This window comes from Limanda limanda, chromosome 6 (assembly GCF_963576545.1).
Source record: "Limanda limanda chromosome 6, fLimLim1.1, whole genome shotgun sequence".
NCBI lineage: Eukaryota > Metazoa > Chordata > Actinopteri > Pleuronectiformes > Pleuronectidae > Limanda > Limanda limanda.
The window spans coordinates 25,594,131-25,620,718 of NC_083641.1; the positions used below are offsets into that span (position 1 = coordinate 25,594,131).

General features: G+C 45.6%; 1 protein-coding gene across 6 annotated transcripts in view; it reads left to right on the forward strand.

Annotated features, from left to right (window-relative positions):
* tenm4 (teneurin transmembrane protein 4) overlaps positions 1-26,588 on the forward strand; it is a 135,388-nt gene that overhangs the window by 70,660 nt on the left and 38,140 nt on the right. For 3 of the 6 annotated variants that reach the window (XM_061073114.1, XM_061073110.1, XM_061073116.1), the window contains 7 exons: positions 7,994-8,140; positions 9,424-9,640; positions 15,306-15,425; positions 19,598-19,859; positions 21,950-22,217; positions 22,312-22,455; positions 25,799-26,048. In XM_061073114.1, the coding sequence (XP_060929097.1) occupies positions 7,994-8,140; positions 9,424-9,640; positions 15,306-15,425; positions 19,598-19,859; positions 21,950-22,217; positions 22,312-22,455; positions 25,799-26,048 (1,408 nt within the window). Of the gene's footprint in view, positions 1-3,041; positions 3,069-7,993; positions 8,141-9,423; positions 9,641-15,305; positions 15,426-19,597; positions 19,860-21,949; positions 22,218-22,311; positions 22,456-25,798; positions 26,049-26,405; positions 26,427-26,588 lie in introns of all 6 variants that reach the window. The other 3 variants (XM_061073113.1, XM_061073115.1, XM_061073111.1) reach the window with 2 other exon arrangements.

Genomic DNA, 26,588 nt, shown 5'->3' on the forward strand with positions numbered 1-26,588 from the left:
CCTCATCTCTTTCTTTCTTTCCTACCCCCCCGCCCCCCTTCTTTCTTTCCATTTGCTATTAATTTCCAATGCTTACGTGTGTGAGTCCTTGTGAGCACGGCCGACAGTTTTCTGTAAAGAAACTTGTTCGAAGAGAAGTTTTTTTCGAGACCTTGACCGAATGTCAAGAGCTGTTCTTGAAAACTCTAACCGCTTCAACCCCAAAAGTTCTGAGAGTTTTCACTTTGTTTTGCAGAGCCAGACAGAAGTTATTATCTAGCATTGTGTGTTTTTGTAGAGGATTTCATAACCGTGAAGACAGAGCCAGCCAAACAGTGATTCATGCGTTTCAAATGTTGGCTCTTTATATATTTTTGTTCAAATCTTCTACGCAGGGAATAGTGAAAAAGGTAGAAGAAGCCAACTTTATTTCCAAAGTGTTTGAATTACCATATATTGAAAATTTGACTTTCCTGAAGAGAGGATTTTGCTGTTATGAGCATTAGTTTGTCCTAAGGACTCAGAGCTAATATGTAAATTCCAGCAATAACAGAACGCAGCCAAGCTGTGTTCATAGATTAGCAATAGCTGACCTCTGACCTCTGATGAAGTGCCCACTGCCAGGTCGGCATGACGATATTTTGGGGTTCTGTTGATGGATGTTCTGAGGTTTGACAGTTTTCGACGAGAGTTTTTTAATGTGATTTATATTCACGATATTCAAAGTCTGGACTTTCAAACCTCCTGTGAACATCAGCGGAGATCATCCAGAGGACATGATGATGCCTGCGCTGCAAGTTTGCAAGTTTACCATCCTGTGTTTCCTCCTCTCCTCTCTTCTCTTCTCTTCTCTTCTCTTCTCTTCTCTTCTGTTCTGTTCTGTTCTGTTCTGTTCTGTTCTCTTATCTTCTCCTCCCCTCTCTTCTCTTCTCTTTTCTTCTCCTCTCTTCTCTTGTGGGATGAAACTAAGTTCATTTACTGAATAGATTAAATTAAAGTACAAGTTTAATAAGCAGTAAATTCACACAAATCAGATGTTTAACAAGAGATTTAACAAATAAAGATATTCAAAATAAGATGTACAGGTTTCCCTTATGAATAACAGTGAAAAACCGTATTATTGTTTGGATAACTTATTTAGTTTAAAACCTGTAAGGTGCTGTTGAATGTATGTATAGATATGTGCAATATAGAGATATTTGGGACACATGAGTATTTCAAATATCTATTTAGTTTTTCCATTCCACTATATATCCAAGGGCAAGAGAATGATTTTGACAATAAAGATAAAGATAAAACTTGTATCGACAATTCAAGCAATCACAAATCAATAGAAGCTAAATCAAATAACCCTAACCCTAACCCTAAATCAAATAAATAAAGTAGAACACTATAAGTTATTAAAATAATCAAATAAAGTAGGGGTAGAATATGGTTGTGCACATTTACTCGAATGTTACTGATTAATATCTTGCCTACAAAATGTGTATCACGTAAAGTATAATTAGTTCTAGTTGGATAAACAACCCAAAATAATATATCATTGGAAAGAAAAGGTCCTGTCATTAAAGCAATAGATCCACTGCCTCTCTGTTGACAGCTGCGGTCTTACAGGAGAGTAAAGACATAGATATATATAAAGAATAGATGTATCATTCGACGGAGCCGGACGTCCGCACATGGCGGCCATCTTGCTAGACGCAGCTCGCTCACACATAACATTGTGTTGTAGTGGTACTTACTTTTTAAATAACCATAACTTGCTAAATTTTTCAACCGATTTTTAAACGCTCTGGTTTGTTATAAGCGTCAGAGATATGAGTTATGACACTGCATCAATTAATCAATTTTTTTGAAAATAACATAATTATTCATACGCATGCAGTGTTATATCTACATCTCTGTTGTTTATAACAAACCAAACCGTTTAGAAATAGGTTGAAAATTGAGCAAGTTATGGTTATTTACCACTACCAACACAATGTTATGGGTGAGTGAGCTGCCCCCTAGCAAGATGGCCGCCATGTGGTGACGTTCGTCTCCGTTGGCCGGCAACGCAGACGAGACATCTAGTCTTTATATATATCTATGAGTACAGGCGTCTCCGAGGGAAGTGGGATCACACTGTCCAGCTCCTCCCTCTTCTGCTGAAGCATTTTAATGGACATGAAATTTGCAAACTGTCACACATCTGAGTTTAATACACAGACGGGACAAAAGTTCAGAGTCTTAAAGGTGAGAGCTCTGTCACAGGTTCAGAGAGAGGAAGCAGTTTACTCTCGCAGTGTTCTGCTGCAGATCCCTGAGCCTCGACTCCAAACTGTGAATGTTTTATATGCCGGCCTTACATAATTGATGGGCCTTTTATAAGTGCCATATTGAGATCCCCACTCCCTGGACAAGAATATTCCTCGGTGTCATCCATTAAGAAGCCAAAGATCTCAATTTAAATCAATTTTCATTATTGAGAGTTCTGCGGAGCGCTGGAGGTCCGGCGCGGCCCCCCCGGCCGAAGCCTCCGGTGACCTCATCGTCCGCAGAGGTGTTTCGAGATTAAAAGTGCTTTTTGTCGAACATCCTCACCCCCCACTCCCCCCCCCCCCCTGTCAGATATTGCTTGAGAGATTTAAAGGCGGTAATATGTGCATCAATCATGTTGCTTTTCGAAAACACTCCCCTGAGATATTCTGCCGATCCTGGCAGTTGATAAATGGGGACAGATTGAAATGTTCTTTCTGAACATATCACTTTTTTGTAACCCTCTCTCTCTCTCTCCTTCTCCCTTCTCTCTTTCTCTCCTTCTCTTTCTCTGTGTTCCACCCCCTCACCCCCCCCTGTGGTCTTCTTCCTGTCTCCATCCCACCTCCCTCGGTGTCGGATCGTGTTTGTCGTGCTTGTCGTAGCGCATGCTTTTTGCCTCATGACTGCTGCACATTTCTCGTTTCTTCTTCTTTACATTCTGTAAAATGTAAACTAACACACCGTGGCTTGCCCTTGTCTTGTCCTGGAAGTGGCACTGTTTCAAAATCCTCCCTTATATGTCCTGTCTTTTATCTCCCAAGCTCACTATCTGGATAAGGTAGTGAAAGGTATGGCATACCTCCTTCCTTCAATTTTCACCTTCCTCCCATTGTAACAAATCATGCACACACTCCATAACCTAACCCCTCCCCTTCCCCTTCCATACATCGACATATGCAAACTTCACCCAACGACTCATTCTAAAGACCCTCCACTCCGCCATCAACGTTTTTTGCCATGTCCTCTCACGTTATCTCCACTTAGCACTTTCACACCTGGTGAGTCAAGTTGTGCAGCTTTTCTTTACGTGTTGAATATTTTGGGGGCTTTTCAATAGTGGGAAGTGTTGGGGGGGTGGGGTGGGTGAGGTAAAGGGGGTCTTCATAACCTGTGCCATGCATTATGGATGAGTGTGCAGCTGTGAGCGGTGGACCTGGTAGGTGCTGAGGCCGCATCCTATCTAATTAAAAGAGTTCATGGTCTGGTTGGTGCAGGGCGGGGGGGCGGGGGGGTGGAGGCTGCTCTCGCTCCGCCTGCAGCCCCCCCACCCGCTCTCACTCTCACAGTGTCCTTGGTAATGGACCACCTGGCAGTGCAGCGGCTGCCGGAGGAGTCCTCCTTTCCAACACTCGCACGCTCACGTTCAGAGCTGTTTTCGGGCCGGGCGCAGCGGGGGGGGGCCTCTCTCTGTCCAATTACGTTGAACCGATGCCAGCCAGAGAGCGGATCTTTATTTATCCTCGGTAATAAACATTCAGAGCGCACTAATCATCTGTCTCCACTGGTCGAACCCCGAGTTGTTTTGTCCATTTTGCTCAATAAAAGGACAGCTAATGCACGAGCATGTCTCGGAGGCAAGGAGCGATCTAACGGTATTAGCCTTCTGACGGTCGCTTCTATTCTTCAGGGAAACAAGAGGAAACATGGAGATGGAATTATTTATTTTTCTTTAAAAAAAAAAATGTTAATGCTCCATAATTCATCCCCGTGGTTGAATAGCGTGAAACCGGGGCCATGCTGCTTTTGTTATTCACCTGTATTGATTCAGCCGCTGAGGAGCGAATCGCAATTCGACAAAATAAAACCATATTTCTCCTCTGAAGTAAATGTGTAAAGTGAAGATGAATGTCTGTGATGGTGAAAGCACAGAGACAAAGAGCTGTCGCTGTATTTGTACAATTTGTTTTCATGAGGCCATTCCAACCGACTAAACATGTCTTTATAATTTAATGAATTGATAATTTAAAGTTGCAATATCTAACAGCTCTCAAAAAAAAACAACGAGAACTCTGTTGTATAACTTGTTGACTTGTTTACTCAAGTTATCCAAAATGTTCAAATCCAGAGAAATCCCCAGTTCTCCTCCTCCTCCTCCTCCTCCTCCTCCTCCTCCTCCTCCTCCTCCTCCTCCTCCTCCTCCTCCTCCTCCTCCACTTCCTCTTCCATCCTCCTCCTCCTTTTCTTCCTCCTCATCCTCCATCCTCCATCCTCCATCCTCCATCCTCCATCCTCCATCCTCCATCCTCCATCCTCCATCCTCCTCTTCTTCCTCCTCCTCCTCCTCCTCCATCCTCCATCCTCCATCCTCCATCCTCCATCCTCCATCCTCCATCCTCCATCCTCCATCCTCCATCCTCCATCCTCCATACTCCATACTCCTCCTCCTCTTCTTACTCCTCCTCCTCCTCCATCCTCCATCCTCCATCCTCCATCCTCCATCCTCCATCCTCCATCCTCCATCCTCCATCCTCCATCCTCCATCCTCCTCCTCTTCCTCTTCCTCCTCCTCCTCCATCCTCCATCCTCCATCCTCCATCCTCCATCCTCCATCCTCCAACCTCCATCCTCCATCCTCCATCCTCCATCTCCTCCTCCTCCTCCTCCTCCTCCTCCTCCTCCTCCTCCTCCTCCTCCTCCTCCTCCTCCTCCTCCTCCTCCTCCTCCTCCTCCTCCTCCTCCTCCTCATCCTCCTCCTCCTCCTCCCTCCATCCTCCTCCTCCTCCATCCTCAATCCTCCTCCTCCATCCTCCATCCTCCATCCTCCTCCATCCTCCATCCTCCATCCTCCTCCTCCTCTTCTTCCTCATCCTCCATCCTCCATCCTCCATCCTCCTCTTCCTCCTCCTCCTCCTCCTCCTCCTCCTCCCAATAATTTGTCGATAATTCGTCGCCATTAGCGTAACGTGAATCAAACCAGGTCTTTAGTTATTGTTTTGAAATGAAAGGCGTCAATCGGATAAAGTTTAAAGTGTTTTTTTTATGTATCAGATCAAAAGGAATCTAACAGCTCTTCATTCAAATGTCCTCTGTTGTATAACTTGTCGACTTGTGTACTCACATTGTCCAAAATGCTCAAATCCAGAGAAATCCCCAGTTCTATTCCAGGTAATGGGACGTTTCACTCTGATCGCCTTTTAATAGCGTCACATCCGCTTTACCCTTGAGTTTGAGTTTATCCGTCTCTGCTGAAACGTCCGGAGCAAATGATGTGTGACGACGGAAAAACACGCTGTTAGACAATTAGCCAGCTAGCGTCTTTTTCTCCTAGGTCACTCGTAATGGATCCTGATCATTTGTTGCCAGTAGCGTTACGTGATTTAAACTGAAATACTTCATCCCCGTCTGTTTGGCGTCAGGTGGATTTCCATCGGTAATTGTGGTGAAGAAATAAACTCCCATGATTCCCTGCTGCTTCACGACATCATCAAACCAGGTCTTTAGTTATTGTGTTGAAATGAAAGGCGATAATCGGATAAAGTTTAAAGTGTTTTTTTATGAATCAGATCAAAAGGAATCACTGAACGTCAGGAGTTTTTCAGATAAAGTCAAGTCTCGTTTTGCTTTATGAGTATTAAATGTACAGTAATATGTATAGATGTGGATGATTGCTGAGTCATGGTAGTGCGACTCAACAACAACCACAAAGCAGCTGATGTCACTGAACCATGTGATCTGCACACCCGTCTATTCTTGGTGCTGATTCTATGCCTTCATCTTTCTAAACACTTTTTCTCTCATCACTGTTTCCTCCTCTGGGACTTTAATGAATGTCCCCCATTCACATCCTCGAAGCTCCTCCTCCTCCTCTTCTTCTTCCTCCTCCATCCTCCATCCTCCATCCTCCATCCTCCATCCTCTTCCTCCTCTTCTTCCTCCTTCTCCTCCATCCTCCATCCTCCATCCTCCATCCTCCATCCTCCATCCTCCATCCTCCATCCTCCATCCTCCATCCTCCATCCTCCATCCTCCATCTTCCTCTTCTTCCTCCTCCTCTTCTTCCTCCTCCTCCTCCATCCTCCATCCTCCATCCTCCATCCTCCATCCTCCATCCTCCATCCTCCATCCTCCATCCTCCATCCTCCATCCTCCATCCTCCTCTTCTTCCTCCTCCTCCTCCTCCTCCTTCTCCTCCTCCTCCTCCTCCATCCTCCATCCTCCATCCTTCATCCTTCATCCTTCATCCTCCATCCTCCATCATCCTCCCTCCTCCTCCTCCATCCTCCATCCTCCTCCTCCTCCTCCTCCTCCTCCTCCTCCTCCTCCTCCTCCTCCTCCTCCTCCTCCTCCTCCTCCTCCTCCATCCTCCTCCATCCTCCATCCTCCATCCTCCATCCTCCATCCTCCATCCTCCATCCTCCATCCTCCATCCTCCCTCCTCCGTCCTCCTCCTCCTCTTCTTCCTCCTCCTCCTCATCCTCCTCCTCCTCCTCCTCCTCCTCCTCCTCCTCCTCCTCCTCCTCCTCCTCCTCCTCCTCCTCCTCCTCCTCCTCCTCCTCCTCCTCCTCTTCTTCTTCCTCCTCCTCATCCTCCATCCTCCATCCTCCTCCTCCTCCTCCTCCTCCTCCTCCTCCTCCTCCTCCTCCTCCTCCTCCTCCTCCTCCTCCTCCTCCTCCTCCTCCTCCTCCTCCTCCTCCTACTCCTCCTCCCTGCTCTTCTCTAGTTGATAAAAATGGGTCAGCTTAGCATTCTCTCTCTATCTAGACGTCTTGTTAACAACACAAACTGTGACAGAGTCGTGTGTTTTGACATCCGGGGGGAGACGTCCCCCCCCCCCGGCCTCTGCCCCAGCTGGGGGGATGCGACGGGCACCAGATAGATTCCAAACAGCCCCTGAAAAAAAAAAGAAAGAAATGGGCGAGATAATCCTGTGATCTGTGCCCTTGTGAAGACCTATTCGGAGAGAAACAGAGGAATGTTCCACCTGTCGTTCTGCTCCAGACTGCTTTTAGCTTCCCTGGAGTCACATGACCAGGAACATGCCCCCCCCACACTCCCTCCCTCCCCTGCATAATGCGTCTGAGCTCATCCACTTTTTTTTTTTTATATTCTGCATTCTCCTTCTCTTAACGACAAAACACCCGCTTTCCCTGTAGGATAATCTTATTGATTTCTAACAAGAGTCTGGAGACGATTTATCAAAACGGAGAGCGAGTACTGATATACATCTTTTCTTCAATAACTAATGCAGTTTGGTTGCGGCCTATTCTGTTTTCTTTCTTTTTTTTTTCTGCCGACGACAGCAGAGGTAATTCTATGATCATAACGATGGTCGCATTGGAAAATCATATAAAATATCGGATCCAATTATGTGCGAGAACGCCGTCATATATACACACCAGCTCTCTCATTACCCAGCTTCTGTAGCATAAGGCCAATGTACCGTTGTAATGAGTGAATATTGATTCAGAAGATCCCTCTTATCAGATTCTTTACTGCAAAGGGATATTAGCAGCTTCACAAAAGGTGCACGATATTAATCAACTTCAGCGGAGGGTCATTAAAGCCACTCTCACGCATTTACAAGTCTTAAAATGACTTTAGCCTTTCTCCAAGAAAAATATTAGCAACAATCCATTGTCATCAACAAGCTGCTTTGTTGTCATCGTTTTCTACTGTTGGAATTCTATTAACAGTTTTCATTTGTGTCCCCATTAAACCTGCTTTGGTTGATATTCTGTGCCAACCGCTGTCTTTGTCCTTTTCTGTCACACAGAGGGCTGCCCTGGTCTGTGCAATGGAAATGGTAGGTGCACTCTGGGTAACAATGGCTGGTACTGTGTGTGCCAGCTGGGCTGGAGGGGCACTGGCTGCGACACCTCCATGGAAACGGCCTGCAGTGACGTCAAGGACAACGATGGAGGTAAAACCACAATCGGTGCAGCGTTACCTTTTCTGAGACCAGGGACACACACACAGTTAGACGAATAGAATCGGCCGCACTGTACCGGTGTTACACTTCCCAGGCTCGTTTGTACTCTTCTGTAGGCGAGGATGAGGAATCGCTCCCAGTCAGTCGCATGGACACCGGGTTTTTTATTAAAAAGCAGACTAGCACGGAGCATTCGCTGGCCCCGGGAGAAAGTCCCGGCCCTGCCCTCTAACTCGCCCCGAGCAGAGCCAGGCACACACACACACACAAACACACACACACACACAGCCAGCCAGGGGGGCCGCACCACTCCCGGGGCCAAGTGGGAGACGTGACTTCCTTTCTTCCAGACCTTATTCTGGGCTTAAGCTACGGCGCTAGCATCCCTTATTCATGCCGAGGCCGCTTGTCTCCCCGTGACACCGGGCCGGGACCACACGGCGCTCAGTGGCGAGGATTGGAAGCTGCTGGGGATTTGACTGACTCCTGACAGCAGGGTTTATTTTTATCACCCATCTGGCCAGATAGACCCTGAAAGCAAAGAGAAGGGAGTCCGATGACCCACTTCAGCAAAGGAACGAGCGTAGCACAGCAGCTCCCTCTGCATTATTTCATCTAAAGTACAGATTAGAAATGACAACGAGCGCTGCTGGTTTTTTGAACGTTCTCCAGGATGAGATCGTGCGGTTGTGTAGTAACACAGCAGCCGAAGTGCTAAACTAATAAATTTCCGGAAACTTTCCGGAAACTTTCCACGGGAAGTTAAGCTCGGGAATTTTGGGAATTTGGGGAATTTTGGGAATTTTGACAAAAAAAAAAACAACTACGCAAATTAAACGCTGATTAAATTTAAAGATGTATTGGATGCAGCACACACTGCACGTTGAATTTCAACCCTCCACTGTGCATTCTTCCATCACATGTACAGATAATTCCCAGCATCCTTCACTCTACAGCAGGGCTATTGAGGCCTGCTGTAGTGTGCAGGATGCTGACAAAACAAAATGTTTATATTTATGTCTGTATATGACAAGGTAAATACAGTTAGTATAAATTACCCACAACATTTCCGGTTTATTCCCGTTAATTCTCGTTAATTCCTGTTAATTCCCGTATATTCCCGTTAATTCCCATGGAAAGTTTCCACCTTTGAATATTCCCGGAATTTTGCAACCCTACTCAGATGCACAAGTGCTTGGTTTCTCTTGCCAGGTGTGTGTGTGTCCGGGTATTTGTTAAACGAGAGGATGTGTGTGTGTGTTTGACCTTGTCAGACGGCCTGGTGGACTGCATGGATCCGGACTGCTGTCTGCAGTCGACCTGTCACACCACCCCCCTGTGCGTGGGCTCCCCGGACCCCCTGGACATCATCCAGGAGACCCAGGTGTCCTCGGCACAGAACAACCTGCAGACCTTCTACGAGCGGGTGCGCTTCCTGGTGGGCCGGGACAGCACCCACATCGTCCCCGGGTCCAACCCCTTCGACGGCAAGTGAGTGACGTGTCCATTCCTCCCACCAGACACCCCCACCCCAGCACAGTGGGAGATTCCACAGCAAGACGAAAAGCTATTATTTTCATGGGGAGGTTGTCTTTTTTGACATCAATATTAAATTGAATTTTCTTTTTTTCTTCCACGTCGTCCTCGGGTCTTTCATGCGTCGGTTTCCAGTGAGACCTGCACTCATTCCGCCAGCTGCTGGATTCAATACGTTTCACATTTTAATTCCGCCTCCCGGTATGCTTGACTCTGATTGTACACACAGTTGTGCGTCTCTGCTCATTTCCATTAGATTCCACAGCGATGCAGTTTGAATTTGCATCCGAGCTAACCTCGCGCCGGTAATGACTTTTCAGGTGCAAGCACATATCAATCGGGCGGCTTTCGTTTATTTATGTCGGCCGGTGCAATTACAATGCCACGGTTATTGCACTGACATCTCTTTGGATGTAAAATGTTTGCTCTTTTCAACCCCATGGAACAAAATGTCTGTGTGAGGGAGGCAGCCATGGGCGATGGAGGCTGAGATGGGCAGGGACTGGTTTCCCACACGCCGCCGCTCCAAGGATGATGGACAGATGATGATTGACAAACATAGAATGTGGCAAAAAAAAAGCAAAAGAGCATTCTCTGGCAGGCGAGGCATCTCATATTCATGTATTGTGATTACTCTTACTGTAATCCATCTGAGGCCCAGTCCCAGAGGCAGAGCTCACGACACCCCAGCAGTGGAATCGGAGACGCTTTCATATCAGGCAGGATGGCTGTCAGAGTCCCGTAAGATTCCCCTGCCTCCCGTTCCCTTTGTCTCCGTCTCTTTTCATCTCTAATCGCTCGCGAGGCTGTGTCACCTTATTTGCATCTCACTTGGTTATGGATCTCTCTCATCTCGGCGCATTATACTCACTGAGAAACAAACAATCACAACAAAATAGCGGAAAAGTCGGGAATAAGTAAAAATTACTTTTCTCCCGTTGATAACATTTCATAGAACGACGTCAAAAACAGCCGAGAAATCACACGAACTAAGCAGATGTTATTTGAGGCTTTCACACTTAAATCTTTCTCACAATGAAGGTTTCACACGTCACTGTTCTTACTGCAGTGGAGCTGTTGCTTTGTACGTGAAGGACGGATCCGTTTTTAGAAGTGTTCCTGGTCCAGCAGGGTCGTTTCCTTTGGTATAATCATCTTTTGATTATTGGGTGCTTGTTGAGAATAGTGTGATGATTGCAAAACCTAATGTGTTCAGTCTCACCTCATGGAAACAGTCTGTATTCAGCCTGTTGGTCTTTAACGCCGTAGTTTGCTTGTTTCAGGCATGAACTCTGGAAAATGCACGAAAAAATCTGTTAGGATTTAGTCTTTTACAAATGAAGAAGGCAGCAGCAGATTCTGTGGGTCAGAATCAGTCACTACAACCTCAGTTTCTTTTCAAGTTGCCATTTCATCTGTGTCTTACGTATATCTTCTCTTTCTGATCCTGAGATACATCAGTTTTGCGTCCATCACGCCCACTCAAACTCAATATGAAGTTTTCCGACATTTCCAGGGAATGTCCGTGGCAACTGATTGGGACCTTTTGTGTTGTCATATAAAGTGCTTCTGGAAAATATCAGGAAATACTGGTGTCTGTCTTGAAGCAGCTTAAGAAATACAGAATGATCGGGTTAGAGGTGACACGTGTGAGAAATCATAATCAACACATCGTTTACAAAAATTTAATTTGTCTTATTTACGTGAAGGACAGATCCGTTTTTAGAAATGTTCCTGGTCCAGCAGGGTCGTTTCCTTTGGTATAATCATCTTTTGATTATTGGGTGCTTGTTGAGAATAGTGTGATGATTGCAAAACCTAATGTGTTCAGTCTCACCTCATGGAAACAGTTTGTATTCAGCCTGTTGGTCTTTAACGCCGTAGTTTGCTTGTTTCAGACATATGAAGAACGCAGATTCTGTCGGTCGGACTCGTTCACAACAACCTCAGTTTCTTTTCAAGTTGCCATTTTCCCTCTCTTTTTGATCCTGAGATATTTTAATTATATTTGTTTGTTGTTTTTTTCAGTTTTGCGTCCGTCATGACCACTCGCCTCAATGTGAAGTTTTCCGACATTTCCAGGGAATGTCCGTGGCAACTGATTGGGACCTTTTGTTTTGTCGTATAAAGTGTTTCTGGAAAATATCAGGAAATACTGGTGTGTGTCTTCAAGCAGCTTTAGAAAAATACAGAATGATCGGGTTAGAGGTGACACGTGTGAGAAATCATAATCAACACATCTACTCGCTCGCTGTGAAGTTCTCTGACATTTCGGGCGAATGTCCATAGCATCTGACTTGGACATTTCTTAATGTGTGTTCTAACATCCAGTATTTCAGGAAATACTGGTGTGTGTCTTCAAGCAGCTTTAGAAAAATACAGAATGATCGGGTGAGAGGTGACACGTGTGAGAAATCATAATCAACACATCCACTCGCTGGCTGTGAATTTACATTTCCCTGCCGCCTCCTCACACGGCCTCACTCTGACGCCTCGGAGAACCACTCGTAACATCCATTGTGACATTTTCCCTCATTGACATTTTTGTATCCCCGGGATTTTCAAGAACCACTCAACATTTTGCAGATCTCCACCGGACAGAGGGAAGAGGCGTACGGGATTGAGTAATACTCTTGTCTCTCTCTCTCTCACAAGAAGATGCAGTTCATAAATAAGTAAAAATCAGAGAATCCAGAGATGAGCTGCAAGATTGGAGGCCTGGGCTCACCTAAAAATATCAGTGCTGATCTATTATTCATGCCTGGTATTCATTCCCCACCCACTGACAGATATGAGCAGTTGTGACAGGGGGCCCTGGGCTTCAGATGAGCCTTCCAGGCCCCGGTCTCGGCATCCTCCCGATACGCCTGCCCCCCCCCCACGTCACCCGATCATCCCTCTATTGATCCACTAACCACTTCCTCATGCTAGCAGACATGTTGGAGTGCTATTTCTGATGTTTCGCACCACAAAAAGCTGCAAAGGTGCCACTAAATAAAGCATCTGCCACTGCATAGAATGTCTCGACTCTCCAGCGTGACACACAACACGAGGCGCTGCCCGGGCCGGGCGACGGGCGCTGACTAGAATAGTAAACAGGGACTTTGTCCGAGGAACAATTTGACCGAAGATTGATAGCTGGCTTATAACAGCAAGGCAGACGCCAGGCCCTTAATTTACAGGCTTGCACTTTCATCATTTTATTTACAACTCTTTTATTAGCATTAGTGCCTGGAAATCTCTTGTTTGTTTTTTTCCTCAGTGGCGTTTAGCAGCGTTATATATTTGGAGAGCTGAGAATTTACCCAACACGGTGCTGCAGTGACACGCTTGTATTCACAGCAGGCTTCACCCTATAATCAACTAATTTGCATTGGTAATTATGTTTTTGTTGCCTCTGCGGTGATGGTACCATTTATTAGCCTTGCTCACTGAAAGGACTCTATACTTAAGTCGGACGTATATTTTTGGATCTCGTCTGAAATACTACGGAGCACTGTCGTTCCCTGGTGCTGGTGAAGTGGACCGTTTTCAAAATTCATACCGTACTGTCTGTGATATTTATGTTTTGTTAACCAGTGGTTGTTGACGCTCATTAGCAGTCACTGGTTTTCCGAAAGCGACACGCACACCTCTGTGGTTTGTGGTAAATTAGTAGAAGAGGTAGTGAGTCGCTGCTGTAAATATCAATCCTGCTCCTCTCAACACGCGAAAACCCAAAAGACTGTTATCCGACAGCGACCTTGATTCACACCGCCACTTAGAAAAAGCAGATACCGAAATTTGTCCTGTTGCGACACCGACAGTTTCCTCAGAGATGCGTCTTCGAATGGAGCAAGTTCTTAATGTCACAGAGTTAGTGGAGCAGAGACAAACATCCATCTCAAGACTCTGGTGGACCGAGTCTTGTCTTCTAAAATACTCCTTCTTAAAAGAAGCCAGAGCAGAGACAATGTCCTGCAGAGTCCAGGGGCCTCACCTGTTTATCTTTCACCGCATGTCCTCTCTCTGCCCTCTGCGGATGATGAACGAGAAACTGGAGGTTGGAGATATTGTCCTTTTTCGACTTTGTGAAGCCTCCTGGACGAGTGAAATCTCACACATGAGGGGGCGGGAGAAGAAGTTTCCGCGACAGAACGCTTCATGGTTCCTTTGCTGCTTTTCCCCCCCTCTGCTGTATTTGATGTCAATATTTAAATCATTTGTCTTGACGGCGAGGAATCATCTCCCCATGTGGTTCACAGAGGCAGCGTGGAGATAGTTCCACTTTCACGGCTCCGTCTGAAGAAAAATGTGGATGATTGCCTCTTCAAACATGACTCTAAAATAAACTGCCGGCATGAATGATTAATCGTAGACAGCCAGGCTAACGCTGGGTTAGCTTTAGTAGTAATTCTATGTAAATGAATCTACAAGGATCTTTGGGTATAAGCTGAAGGATTCAGAGCAATGTCTCCTCGCTGGTGGTGGACGGCCAAGGTCTTCTGAAGGAGACTCGCCCTAATTAACATAAAACAGGGTTCCTGGGGACCGGGCTAGTTTGGGGTGAATGATCTTGCCTCTGGTAAGGACATGTTGAGGGCAGCTACTAACACGCTAGTGTTAATTGTTTCCAGTATGTGGCAGTGTTTAAAACCCAAATGTATTAAAAATAGCTTCGGTCTAATGAAGAAGTGGCAGCGCGGCATTTTGTTTGGGGACCGAGTTTTTTGCAGACGATTACAGAAACACCGGCTGACCGATAGTCGGGTCTCGCTAATGATGAGGGCAGAGCTCAGCGGGGGGGGGGGACGTGATACAGAGAGGTCTGGTCTCATCACTTCACTGAGATTAGCAGTTGAGTTTGGATGACGTCCCACTATTGATTGGCGGGGACCGATGATCAGATCTAATTTATTCGGCTTCTGGAGACTCCGTGTCAGTCTGGGAATCTGTGGAGGTTCCTGATAACCAGCCAAGCAAGTCCTGCAATCTGCAGGCCTATTATTTCCCGCTCTTGCATTCTGTAATGGGAAAAGATAAATCTGCCTTCTTTTTTTTTTTTTAATTAGAGCAAAAGCAAAATAAAGCTTCCTTATCTCATTATCCTGCCTTTCTGGATGGAAACACCCTCAGAGAGAAACCTAGGAGGTGTTATCATGTTCTGATTCTTCTGGAGCTCTCTGCTTTTATTGTGTACAGTATTTCCTTTTGATAACAACCACCGTTTCCCACTGGTTGATTTCTGTTAGTTCAAGGAAGCAATCATATACTTGTGTACGTGTCATTGTGCATTGGATCTCTGATGCCTGTACACTGCACTGACATCCAAGATCCTGCTCTCCAATGATTGACACTTTGTCAAAACTGAAATCGTCTTTTTCATTGTGGTGTTGATTCATCTTTATTGTATTCTTTGACTTTCTGGTTATGATATATCAAACCAGCTACTATTGATATGTGTTTTTAATATTTTATCCATATGTCAGGTCGGCAGATAACAGTAGAAACTCAGCAAAACAAAAGTGTGATGCAATAAAAAACAAAAACTGTAGTTTACAGAAGTTATTTGTGTATTTGTTGTGTATTTGCACTTGTTGATTGTTCCATCATTCTAACTGTGTGGCTCCTTCTCACTCAGCCATGCTTGTGTCATCCGTGGACAAGTGGTGACCTCGGACGGAACGCCGCTGGTCGGAGTCAACATCAGTTTCATCAACAACCCGTCTTATGGCTACACAATCACCCGGCAGGATGGAAGGTAAGAGCCACACACACACACAGACACACACACAAACACTAACTGCTAACCTAAACATGCGCTGCGGAGATGATACAGTGATGCTTACATTATTGTCAGATTGCTGTTGTTTGGCTGCGCTGAATTCTAATGACGGCACGGAGAGAAGAAAAAGGAAAAAACCTCAGTTGCCACAGCAAACTGTGCAGCCATTGATCTGCTTTGCGCTTTCATTTGGTCCAATTTTGGAGTTCTCGGCTCAATTCCCAGAGAAATCAAACAAAGCCCTTCTGGTGCACTCATGAGTTATGCTTCAGTAGCAACAAGGGAGGGGGAAAGCATAAAATATGCCGATTCAAAGCGGCTCACTGGGGCTATGAAGCAAAGTGCAGATGGACATTATTTATCTGACAATGGAGGATTCGGAGAGTTAAGTGAGACATTTAAGTTAAGACACGCGATTAATTTACTGTGCATCCGCCTCCTTTTGTCGGCACTTATTTAATTTGCCATCAATGTCACGCATGGGACAATATTTTGGTCCCTAACCACAAATTTACCGATGTAGCTGCAAAGCCTGCATCCATAAAATACCACTTACTGACTGGGCTGATTGACGTGGATCATTAGCGTTATCTTCTTCAGACGAATCCATACATCTCCTGCCTCGGCAAGAAGCCTCTGACCTTGTCAATAAACTCATTGTCTGAGGTGCCGCTTGATTCATGGCGCTACCACGAGAAGCCGTTTGGAGAAAAAAGACGAATTGTTGTCGTGAAGAGTTCTAAAAAGTGGCCGTGTGTCTTTTCTCCTGGCGACTCGGCGCCACCACCTGCTCCGGCGACTCGCGAGTTTCTCAGAAAACACGCGGACCAACACCTCAGATTGGTTTTGCTGTGAAAGAGAGAAACTCCGAGAAATATTATGTCTATAGCTTCTGGTTTCTTTTCCTCTCAAGATCAGATTGCGAAAACACATACAGTCCCCCATATCTGTCATAGTGGCCGGTGTTAGAGAAGCTTTGTGGCCAACCAAGCCCCCCCGATCACAGCACAGCAGGGAATCGGTGTTTGCTCTCCGCGCCCCACTCCCCCCCGACACTTTTATCAGACACTCAGGCCCAGGTTTCTGCCGGCCGGTTTGATCTTGATCATTCTTGCCTCCGTCTTCTTGTCACTCTCCTCTTCTATCTGATTTTACACAAAAAAAAAAAAAAAAAATATCTCTCATCTTCACCTCATCAGCTTGACCTTCCTCCCTCTCGCTCTCCATCCCTTCACACTCTTCCTCCTCTAATCACCCGGAGCCCTTAAGCCTTTCCTTTCCCTTCCGGCCGCTCCTCCTTTACTTGCTTCCTCTGCTTTTCCTTGAGCTCAGGTCTCATGTCCTTTCCACCACACTGGCTTTCCTCATCTCCATCCTTTTCCCTTTTATGCATGTCCCATTTTTCCTTATGCATCCGTCTGTTTTTCCTTTTTGCAGAGCTCAGTACTCTTTCTTCTCTTTCGGAATATGTGTAAACACTACTCCATCTCCCAGGTTCCCCCTGTAAACATGCCCGGTCTCCTGCAGCTCCCCTGCAATCACTGTAAACACGCTCAGTGCAGCGTGAAATCAGAAATGCACCTGTTCGGCCACTTAGAAATAGGAAAGCTGTCTCAACTCATTTTTATGATGTGTTCTTTATTGTCTAAGGGCTTACTTTTTTAAATTACCTTTTCCACTATCTAGAAAACTTTTTCTGGCCTAAACAAAAGAGGTTAGTTTAGTTTCTTTGCAGCTGTGTAGCCATTTTCCGCCTGGCTGAGCTTTGAGACAGACCCGTTCCCGTTTATGCTTTTCTCCAATAATGAGTAAAAGTCTGACATGGAGTCCGGCTTATTGCATTATTAGGTGAGGCGAGGACCTCTATAGGAGCCGTGATGTATAGGAGCAAACCGGCCTTCTCTCTATGGCTTGATTTAAAAGGATCCGTCCTTAAAATAGCAACGATTACCTCCAGGCGGCAAGGAGGAGATGTTTTCATCTGCGTTTGTTTATTCGCCTGTAAAATCACAGGTTTACACAAAAGCTACTGGACAGATCAACCATGAAACATGTTGGAAGGATGTGGTGCAGATCAGGAATCAGGAATAGAAGCCATTACATTCAGCTGTGGATCCGGTTCAGGGGTCGGATCTAGGATTTATTTTAACATTGCGAGATCGGGTGTTTTTCCACATTTTCTTTGATTTCTCTGAGAATAATTCTTGGACATGTTTGAATAAATCAGGCATGTTTAGGGGAGTGTGTGTAATTTGGTGCAGATCCACATAAAACAAAAGTGTAGTTGTTTTTTTTTGAAATTCTCTTTTTATTTAGAAAGGCACATTTCCATCACATACATTAACTACAGCTTTAGTCTGTTAAGGACATAAGAAAGGATGGATGTAGTACGTTTGGGTGATTTTGTTCATACTGGGGTTTTGTTTTATGGACCTAAATTACTCCATGTAGGAATAACAGAGGTACAGAGAACACAACCGGGGAGCACACATCACATCACACAAAACACAAGTATATTCAAATAACATCAGATCTAACTGGTTTTACATACTCAGTCCATTTGGTCCAGGTCTACGAAAGTGTAGTTTTATAAGGGGATTCGATAGTTTGAATTTGTACTTCCTGTACTCGTTATATTTCGCCCATTTCAATCACACACCCTCCGAAGTTCCCACCACACCTGCATCCCGAGGGTCGGCTCTTTTTCATTCTTACGGAACTCGGCTGTGTCCTTGATGCCGCCCGGTTCGTTATAAACACACATCGGCCGAGGAATGATTGTGTATAATTTGTATGAGGCATGCCAAGTTCATCGGCAGGGTTAACTCTTCGAGCTTGATGCGTTTCCCAAGGGCACCAGCAGGCAAGGCTGTTGTAGGTAGCCTAATAAGTTTTGTCACATGGCTTAAGGCTGTTGTCATGATCGATAACGACCAGTGAACCTCGCCATCGACTGGCCCGGCGCCGCCCGTGGGGAAACTGTCCAGAAGTGTTTTGGCCGTCGCATAGCCAGAGCCAGCCAGGTGTCACGCGGGGCTGACCGGCTCCGGCTGCACGGCTCGCTGACGGATCGCCGCAGCACAAGGGCAGCGCCGTCCCAGCCCCCCCCCCTCGTCAGTCGGTTCAACTCACTCCGCTCCGACCGAGCCAAGGGCAAAACACCAAGGGCGGAACAAACCGTTGTTTATCGCCACGGCCAATCAGATGTTCCCCCTCAAGGGAAGCTAGATTGAGCAGATTCTTTATATAGGAGCTTAAACCAGGAGGGATTTTTCCCCCGTTTAGAGGCCATCATTTGGACCTGCTTCTTTTACCTGTAAAAGGATGTTTCCCATGCGAGGATAAGGCCCCGGTCCCCCGAGCCGCCGGCTGACCCGCGGCTAATTGGCTCTTAAAAGAGAAGTGACAAGCGCTGCAGAAGTCCGGTGCAGGTGCAGGCGTGCCGTTGTCACCGGGCGGCAGTTAGAGGTGATGGAATCGCCCGAGCTCAGCCTGTTTTTGCCGAGAACCCGCTCGGGTCAGTGTGCGGAGGTAGAGGTCCCACAATGCAACAGTAGATGGGATTGCATTGCGGGGCTTTTAGACTGATGTGAGAGTGGACAGCCTTCGTCTCAGAGATCGATAGAGAAGTGGCGGCTGCTTCCCTCCTGCAGCACAAATCTCTTTCTCTCCCGCGTATAAATGTGAGCACAGGAGCAGTGCATCACACTCTCACACTCACACACACACACACACACACACACACACACACACACACACACACACACACAGAAGGGAAACAGTCATATTTGAACTCATGCGTTTACTGTACTTCAAATAAAATACACAGATTATAAAGCTAATTAAGAGATGTGCGTATAAGATTGTGATCAATCATCCTATTGTATTTTTCCGCCTGTGTGTTTCTGAAAGATAATGCTCAACAATGAACCTCCATCTTTTTTTCAACCCCCATTTATCAAAATGAGACTTTATGACTCTTTGATATGCTCTAACAACACTTAATTAGAAAATTACCCATTATATTCCCTGTAAATTGTTGTTTTTATCCATTTTTACCGTGTAACATGCATTGTTTACTTTGTGTGTTTGAAATATATTTACTTCACATCCATCCTCCTCTGACATTGTTCCTGTCTGTGTTCCAGTTTTGACTTGGTGACCAACGGCGGCATCGCCATCGCGCTGCACTTTGAGCGCGCTCCGTTCATCACCCAGGAGCACACGCTGTGGTTGCCATGGGGACGCTTCTTCGTCATGGACACCATCGTCATGCGGCACGAGGAGAACGACATCCCGAGCTGTGACATCAGCGGCTTCACCCGGCCGAGCCCGGTGGTGTCGCCGGCCGCGCTCACCGCCTTCGCCGGCTCCTGCGCCGAGCGCGGGACCGTGGTGCCCGAGATCCAGGTGATTGCCCCCCCACCCACACACCTGCTTTCCCTTCTAGCCTGCAGGTTGTGATCCACACGGGGTCTCTCCTCCAAAAATGATTCATGCCACACATCTGGTAGAGACCACCACGACTATTCATCAAGCACGAGTGTGATAGTAACTCCGGCTCAGGGCGGGCCGTTGATTTTATCTCTCCGGTGTAATTGGCTCGAGGAACTCGGACAATTCACAGTGTTACATTGTTCTGTCCGGCCGCAGAGTGATGATGATTACCTCGCCACGGCAGAAAAACCAGCTGGACGTTTTTTTAATTTCTCCAGGGTTGTTAGCCCCCAGGTTAAAAGCGCTAGGTGCCAATTGAAAGGATTTGTGTTTTTATATCGACTGTATATATATTTTGATACCTGTCCAAATTGACTTCATGTAATTTGTAGGGACAGAAATCGGCAGGGACCTCCCGATACGATACTATCACGATACTTAGGTGGCGATACGATATGTATTGCGATTTCTGTGGGTATTGCGATTCGATATTACTATTTCCTGGGATTTCTTTTGGTTATTTTTTTTTTAAATACTGGACCATGGAAAAATGTTTAATCATACCTTCAAATACAACACAGTCAAATTCACTTAGAGCTTTACAAGTTTTATTTCAAATATTAACATTAACTTAATGACTGCCGGGTAGCCAATAGAGAAAATAAATACAAATGTGCCCTATTATTGTATAGCCCCTGTCAACTGCACACAAACTGACAGATTAAGAAATGTAAGCCACCTAGGCTACTTTTAAACAATAAATAAAAGGTAAATTAAATAGAATGAATAAAAGTTTACTTAAAATATACATAAACTTTGAAATAAACCAAAAGTAGGCTATTGTTGTTTGCATGTAGGCGATACAAAGCTACTGCTTGGGTATGTTTAGATTCTTGTGCAAAAACAAGAGCTGGTTAACATGCTCTGGGGTGATGTTGCTCCCCCCATATATCCCCCCCCTTATAAACCAATAAATATGTTGTTTTTTTAAAAAAAAAATCGATTTGGTAGGCAGCATGGCGATTTAAAATCGTCATTCACAAGAATCGCGATTTGTAACTGAATCGATTTTCCCCCCCATCCCTAGTAATTTGTCTTGTTGTCGGGCAGAACACACCTGCATGGGCCTGACTGAGCAGCTGCATGTGTGGCTGCACTGTGGCTAGCAGGCGTCTCTGTGCCCTTCCCTAATTACTTTGTCTCCCAGTTTGCTTCATAAGATTTATGGCATATCAGTGAATTTAGTTATGCAGTCCGCTCTATTTATAGCAGCCTCGTCTTTTCCTTGAGCTGTAAGTGCACTTTACAGGGACATCATCCAAATCGTCCACAGAGAAGAGGAGGATTCTGATTTCCAGGCGTAGCTACACTCTGATGAAAGGAAGCAGATTGTGTGTGTAGTTGTTTTAATTGTCGTCCTCTTCTTCTCCGTGGAGACCAGCGAGCGGAGGTGACTCCATTAGAGCAGAGTTGGTCAACCAGACCTGTGATGTCGACCCTTGACTCTGAATCCAAACCCCGCTCGACTGCTGACCTGCTCCTGCATCATCGAGAGGTCGCAGGTCTGACCTCAGCTGAAATACCCACATTAACTTTTAATAACATTGCGCTATAAAATCCCTGAGCCCGGGGGGGGGGTGCTCTTGTGATGCCTTTGTCATATGGATTGCGGGGGAAAGGCTATTGTCCTAATGAAGGACCTGCTATTATTCAATCAATTATGAAAAATACTCACTGGAGTACATAATGAACAAATCCGTCATCGCGCATGAGTGTAATTGTCGTCCGATTGATATTTCTAATTCCCCTCGGGTCCAAATATTCAGCTGGAGATGAGGCTGTGGAAAAAATATCTGACAAAGGTGAGAGTGGCCGCTGACCAGAGAAATGACAAATTGATAATCTGCCTGAAGAAAAGATGACTTATCACTTTTTAATGCAGACACAAACCCCAAAGACAATACATTTCTAATCAGTTTAGCATTTTCAGCGCGGCCGGCTAACGATTTGTGTTTTTCTTTCTGTCGTCGATAAGCATTTGTTGTTTTGTTGTGTGTCCACAGTCCCTGCAGGAGGAAGTGCCGATTCCAGGATCAGATATGAAACTGGGCTATTTAAGCAGCAGGACCCCAGGTTACAAGTCAATACTGAGAGTGACCCTCAGCCACTCCAGCATCCCTTTCAACCTGATGAAGGTTCACCTCATGGTGGCCGTGGAGGGCCGGCTGTTCAGAAAGTGGTTTCCCGCCGCCCCCAACCTCTCGTATTACTTTGTGTGGGACAAGGCGGACGTCTACAGCCAGAAGGTCTACGGCCTGTCTGAAGCCTTCGGTAAGCAGAGTGTAAATCGAATATAGAATAATGCTTAGTTTACACACAGAGAGTTCACTAATGCTGGTTTTATGTTTACTTCTCTCCCTTCCAGTATCTGTGGGTTTCGAGTACGAGTCGTGTCCGGATCTTATTCTGTGGGAGAAGAGGACGGCCGTTCTGCAGGGATACGAACTCACAGCCTCCAAACTGGGAGGGTGGACCATAGACAAGCACCACGCTTTAAATATCCAGAGTGGTGAGTCAGCGCCTGATCCTCTGTTTTTTAATTCCCCATGCTCGGCCTCTCATTCATCAAAACACAGTCTCCGGGGATCATTATAAACTGCAAGACATCTTAAAAATCAGCACATTATATCTTCCATTGTTAAAACATTTTTTTAAACATAACAGAGCAGTAAATAAACCTGTGAGTTAATGTAGGAAGCTTCTAAGAATTTGTCTCAGCACAATGCAGATTGCTTTTTATAGTAACTGGAGCACGAGTCTGTGGTGATGCTGGTTTGCAGTTTTCTTTCTGAAACTGTAAAAGTGCCCTGTAGTAATTGAACAAAAATTAGAGCTATAAGGACAATTATTTAATTTAAGCTTGATTTAAAATAAATACACCATTTAACTATGACCTTTTTACTTAACTTAAGTTTAAGATGGCCCCATTTGTTGCTCTACACGCCGTAAGTTGGCTGCTGCCTGTCACATTTTGCACTTATGATCCAGAATGTGGCCCAGAGTGAACCTAAGTACCCCCATGTCCACGCTGAGCCCTTTGTGTGAAGCTTTTAGTCCAACATTGAATTGTCCCTCCTGTCAATAGCATTCTGGGTCTTTTTCCCCCTCAGCAGGGCCATGTGCCGTCAGAGAGGTCTCACTCTTTTTATTACCACTGTCCGTTTTTTAGGAAAGATCAATTTTCTTATTGTGAATTACTCCTGAAAGGCAAGAAGGGAGGGGGGTAAGGGAACAACTTTGGGCCGCTCCCGTCCCGAGCCGGGGTCTCACAGTGTGTGTGTGTGTCTGTGAGGGGACTCATCAGAGGAGATGAGGCGTACTTATATGAAAAGTGCTCGGAGAAGGTGGCACTTTGATCCATCGCACTAAAACCTGCTGAGTCTGAATGTGTGGTGTTCCGGGAGGAAGGAGGGAGCTGCTCCTCCAGCCCCTCCACCCTGTGGCACCTCAGTGTCGGGTACATGCCCAGCATTTTTTAGAATCATCCCTAATTTAATTGCCAACAGTCTGCGACTCGCAGCAGCAGCAGCAGCAGCAGCAGCGGCCCCTAAGATTAAATCATGTCCCGGGAAGGGGACGCTTGGCTGATCCTTTCCGATCCGACCACGTTTCGCTGCTCAGAGAAACTCAGGTCACCGAGAAGCATCGGGAGCAGAAACACATGCAGATGCTGAATTTCTAATATGATTACATCGACTGGGCAGCAGGAACATCTTTACATTTGCATATCTGAAATCTCTCCAAGAGAAGATTGGCAACGCTAATGGAAGCAAAGTGTGCGTGTGTGTGTGTGTGTGTGTGTGTGTGTGTGTGTGTGTGTGTCTGTGTGTGTGTGTGTGTGTGTGTGTGTGTGTGTGTGTGTGTGTGTGTCTGTGTGTGTGTGTGTGTGTGTGTGTGTGTGTGTGTGTGTGTGTGTGTGTGTGTGTGTGTGTGTGTGCAGCGCGATGGCGATGCCGCCGTTGGTCACCAAGTCAAAACTGGAACACAGACATGAACAATGTCAGGGAGAATGGATGTAAAGTAAATATATTTCAAACACACAAAAGCAAACAAGGCTTGTAACACGGTAAAATGGAAAAAAGAACAATTTGCAGGGAATATAATGGGTAATTTTCTAATTAGGTGTTGTTAGAGCATATCAAAGAGTCATAAAGTCTTATTTTGATAAATGGGGGATGAAAAAAAGATGGAGGTTCATTGTTGAGCATTATCTTTCAGAAACACACAGGCTGAAAAATGCAATGGGATGATTGATCACAATCTTATACGCACATCTCTTAATTAGCGTTATAATCTGTATATTTTATTTGAAGTACAGTAACCTCATGAGTTCAGATATGACTGATTCACTTCTGTGTGTGTGTGTGTGTGTGTGTGTGTGTGTGTGTGTGTGTGTGTGTGTGTGTGTGTGTGTGTGTGTGTGTGTGTGTGTGTGTGTGTGTGTGTGTGTGTGTGTGTGTGGGTGGGTGTGTGTGTGCGAGCCTGAATGCCGGCACGCGAGCCGCATGCGTGCTGCCTATTTTTGCCGCTGCACAAATCCGGCGGAGGTAGAAAAGAGGGCGAGATGCAATTTTTTACTTGAGGAAAGTCAATTTCTCTGAGCCTGTGTGGTAATTTTCCAGCTCCGAGAGATTCCACTCGTGCCGAGGGCTTTTTGGTCTGTGCTGGTGTTTCACCTCTATATGCAAACGTGAGTCACTCGGAGCAGTTCTCGTGGCCTGAGTTGGCAGAGCTGCACACACAGAAATAAAGTGTTTCTCTTTTAAAAATTGACATTTCATGTGCATTTGAACGTAGGAAACCTGCAGCATCAGTGCATTGGAACGGCCTCTGCTTTTCAAACTCTCTCTCCTACCTCGCCCGTCCACATGCAGTTAGCGTCCCACTTTAATCTTGTTGTTCGCCACTCGCTAATTGCACCTCACTTTATTACACAAACACACACACGAAGCAGCGAGAGTATCTTAGTTATTTAATTCAATCTTGTGACATGAAATTTCCAAACATATTTGCAGAGCCCTCTGTGCGTCTCAGACTGGAAATCTGTTCTCCGCTGATTCCAAGTCGATTTGCATATTTCTGGATCTGAAGCTGCCAGAATCCGGACATAACTTTACTCTGCTTTCAATATTTCCTTTTTTTATTGAAGTGAAACTGCAGACGGTATTTCCTCCATATAATCGAATAAGAATTAATTTTATGTAAAAAGGATAATAATGATAACAGCTAATGAAGTAATATAAATTGCATAAACAAGTTGTGGAGCTGGAGTTAATATATGCATGTAAGCATAAAAACTAATTGGGTGCAGCCTTTATTATCACTGTGGTGAAAAGAAGAGGTTATAAAAATGTTAATGCATTTCCCACTGTAACTGTTGACTCTAGTTTTTGCCACAGCTAGTTTTATAACATTATATAACTACTTTAATTAATTGTAAAATATATGTTTTGCACATTATTACATATGGACAGTAAATGTAAATTCTACTTCAACACCTTTTCCTTTTGTGACATATATTAGATGCTCTAGTTTCTGTGTAATTATTCTTCTTTAACAAGTTTTTTTCTCAGGAGAAGATGGCCTGGATTTTTTTCCAGAGGCCAAGATGCCCCTGGAAGTAGTAACACACATAAAGAAAAACACAAAAACAAGGCTGGACTTGTAGAACCTCAGTCGGCTGAAGGCTGTTTGACTTGATGACTTTCCGGGGGCAGCCCTCAAAACCACTTAAGACCCACTGCTCTTTGTTTGGTTTAAATCTCGCTTCCAATCTTTAGCCCCCAGCCTTGGAACTGCTCAACCCAAACAGGTTGCAGGTGTTACTTCTTTCTTTCCTGTGTCCTCATTAGGAATTCTTCACATGGGAAATGGGGAGAACGTCTTCATCTCCCAGCAGCCTCCTGTGATCGGCAGCGTGATGGGAAACGGGCGCCGGCGCAGCATCTCCTGCCCCAGCTGCAACGGCCTGGCGGACGGGAACAAGCTGCTGGCGCCCGTGGCTCTGGCCTGCGGCTCGGACGGGAGTCTGTACGTCGGGGACTTCAACTACGTGAGGAGGATCTTCACCACGGGGAATGTCACCAGCGTCCTGGAGCTCAGGTAAGCGAGGAGGAGACTTACTAACATTCACTCAGAGCCGAGGCCTCAGATGGGCTCGAGCACAGGTCATCAACCACCGAGGTCGACTGGGATAGAGAGAAATGCCCTAAAGGCCCCAGGATTGATGGTCTGGCCTCCTCTGGTCCACCTGTATCAGCTGGAGCTCGGCTCTGTTAGAGGAGGAAGAGGATGTTCCCAGTATAAGATGAATTTGTTTGTCTTTGTCAGCACCGATGATCTTTGAGTGTAAGGCTTTGCATGATTCTCTCTTATTCAATTCTTTTTTTACTAACAACTAACATTTCCTCTCCTTTCTCTTCCTTCTCTCATTTCCTGCTGCTTTTGTCAAACTGAAAGAAATAAAGACTTCAGGCATAGGTAAGCCGCCCAGCGTTTGTCCAAATCACGATGAAAAAGTGTTCAGTTCACATACTTGATGCAGAAGTGACCTTTACAGCCAATTTCACACAGGCAGCGGGAAGATCCTTTATTAAAACACTGACTGCATCCGCTCCATCTTCATAAAGCTGTAGATTTTTG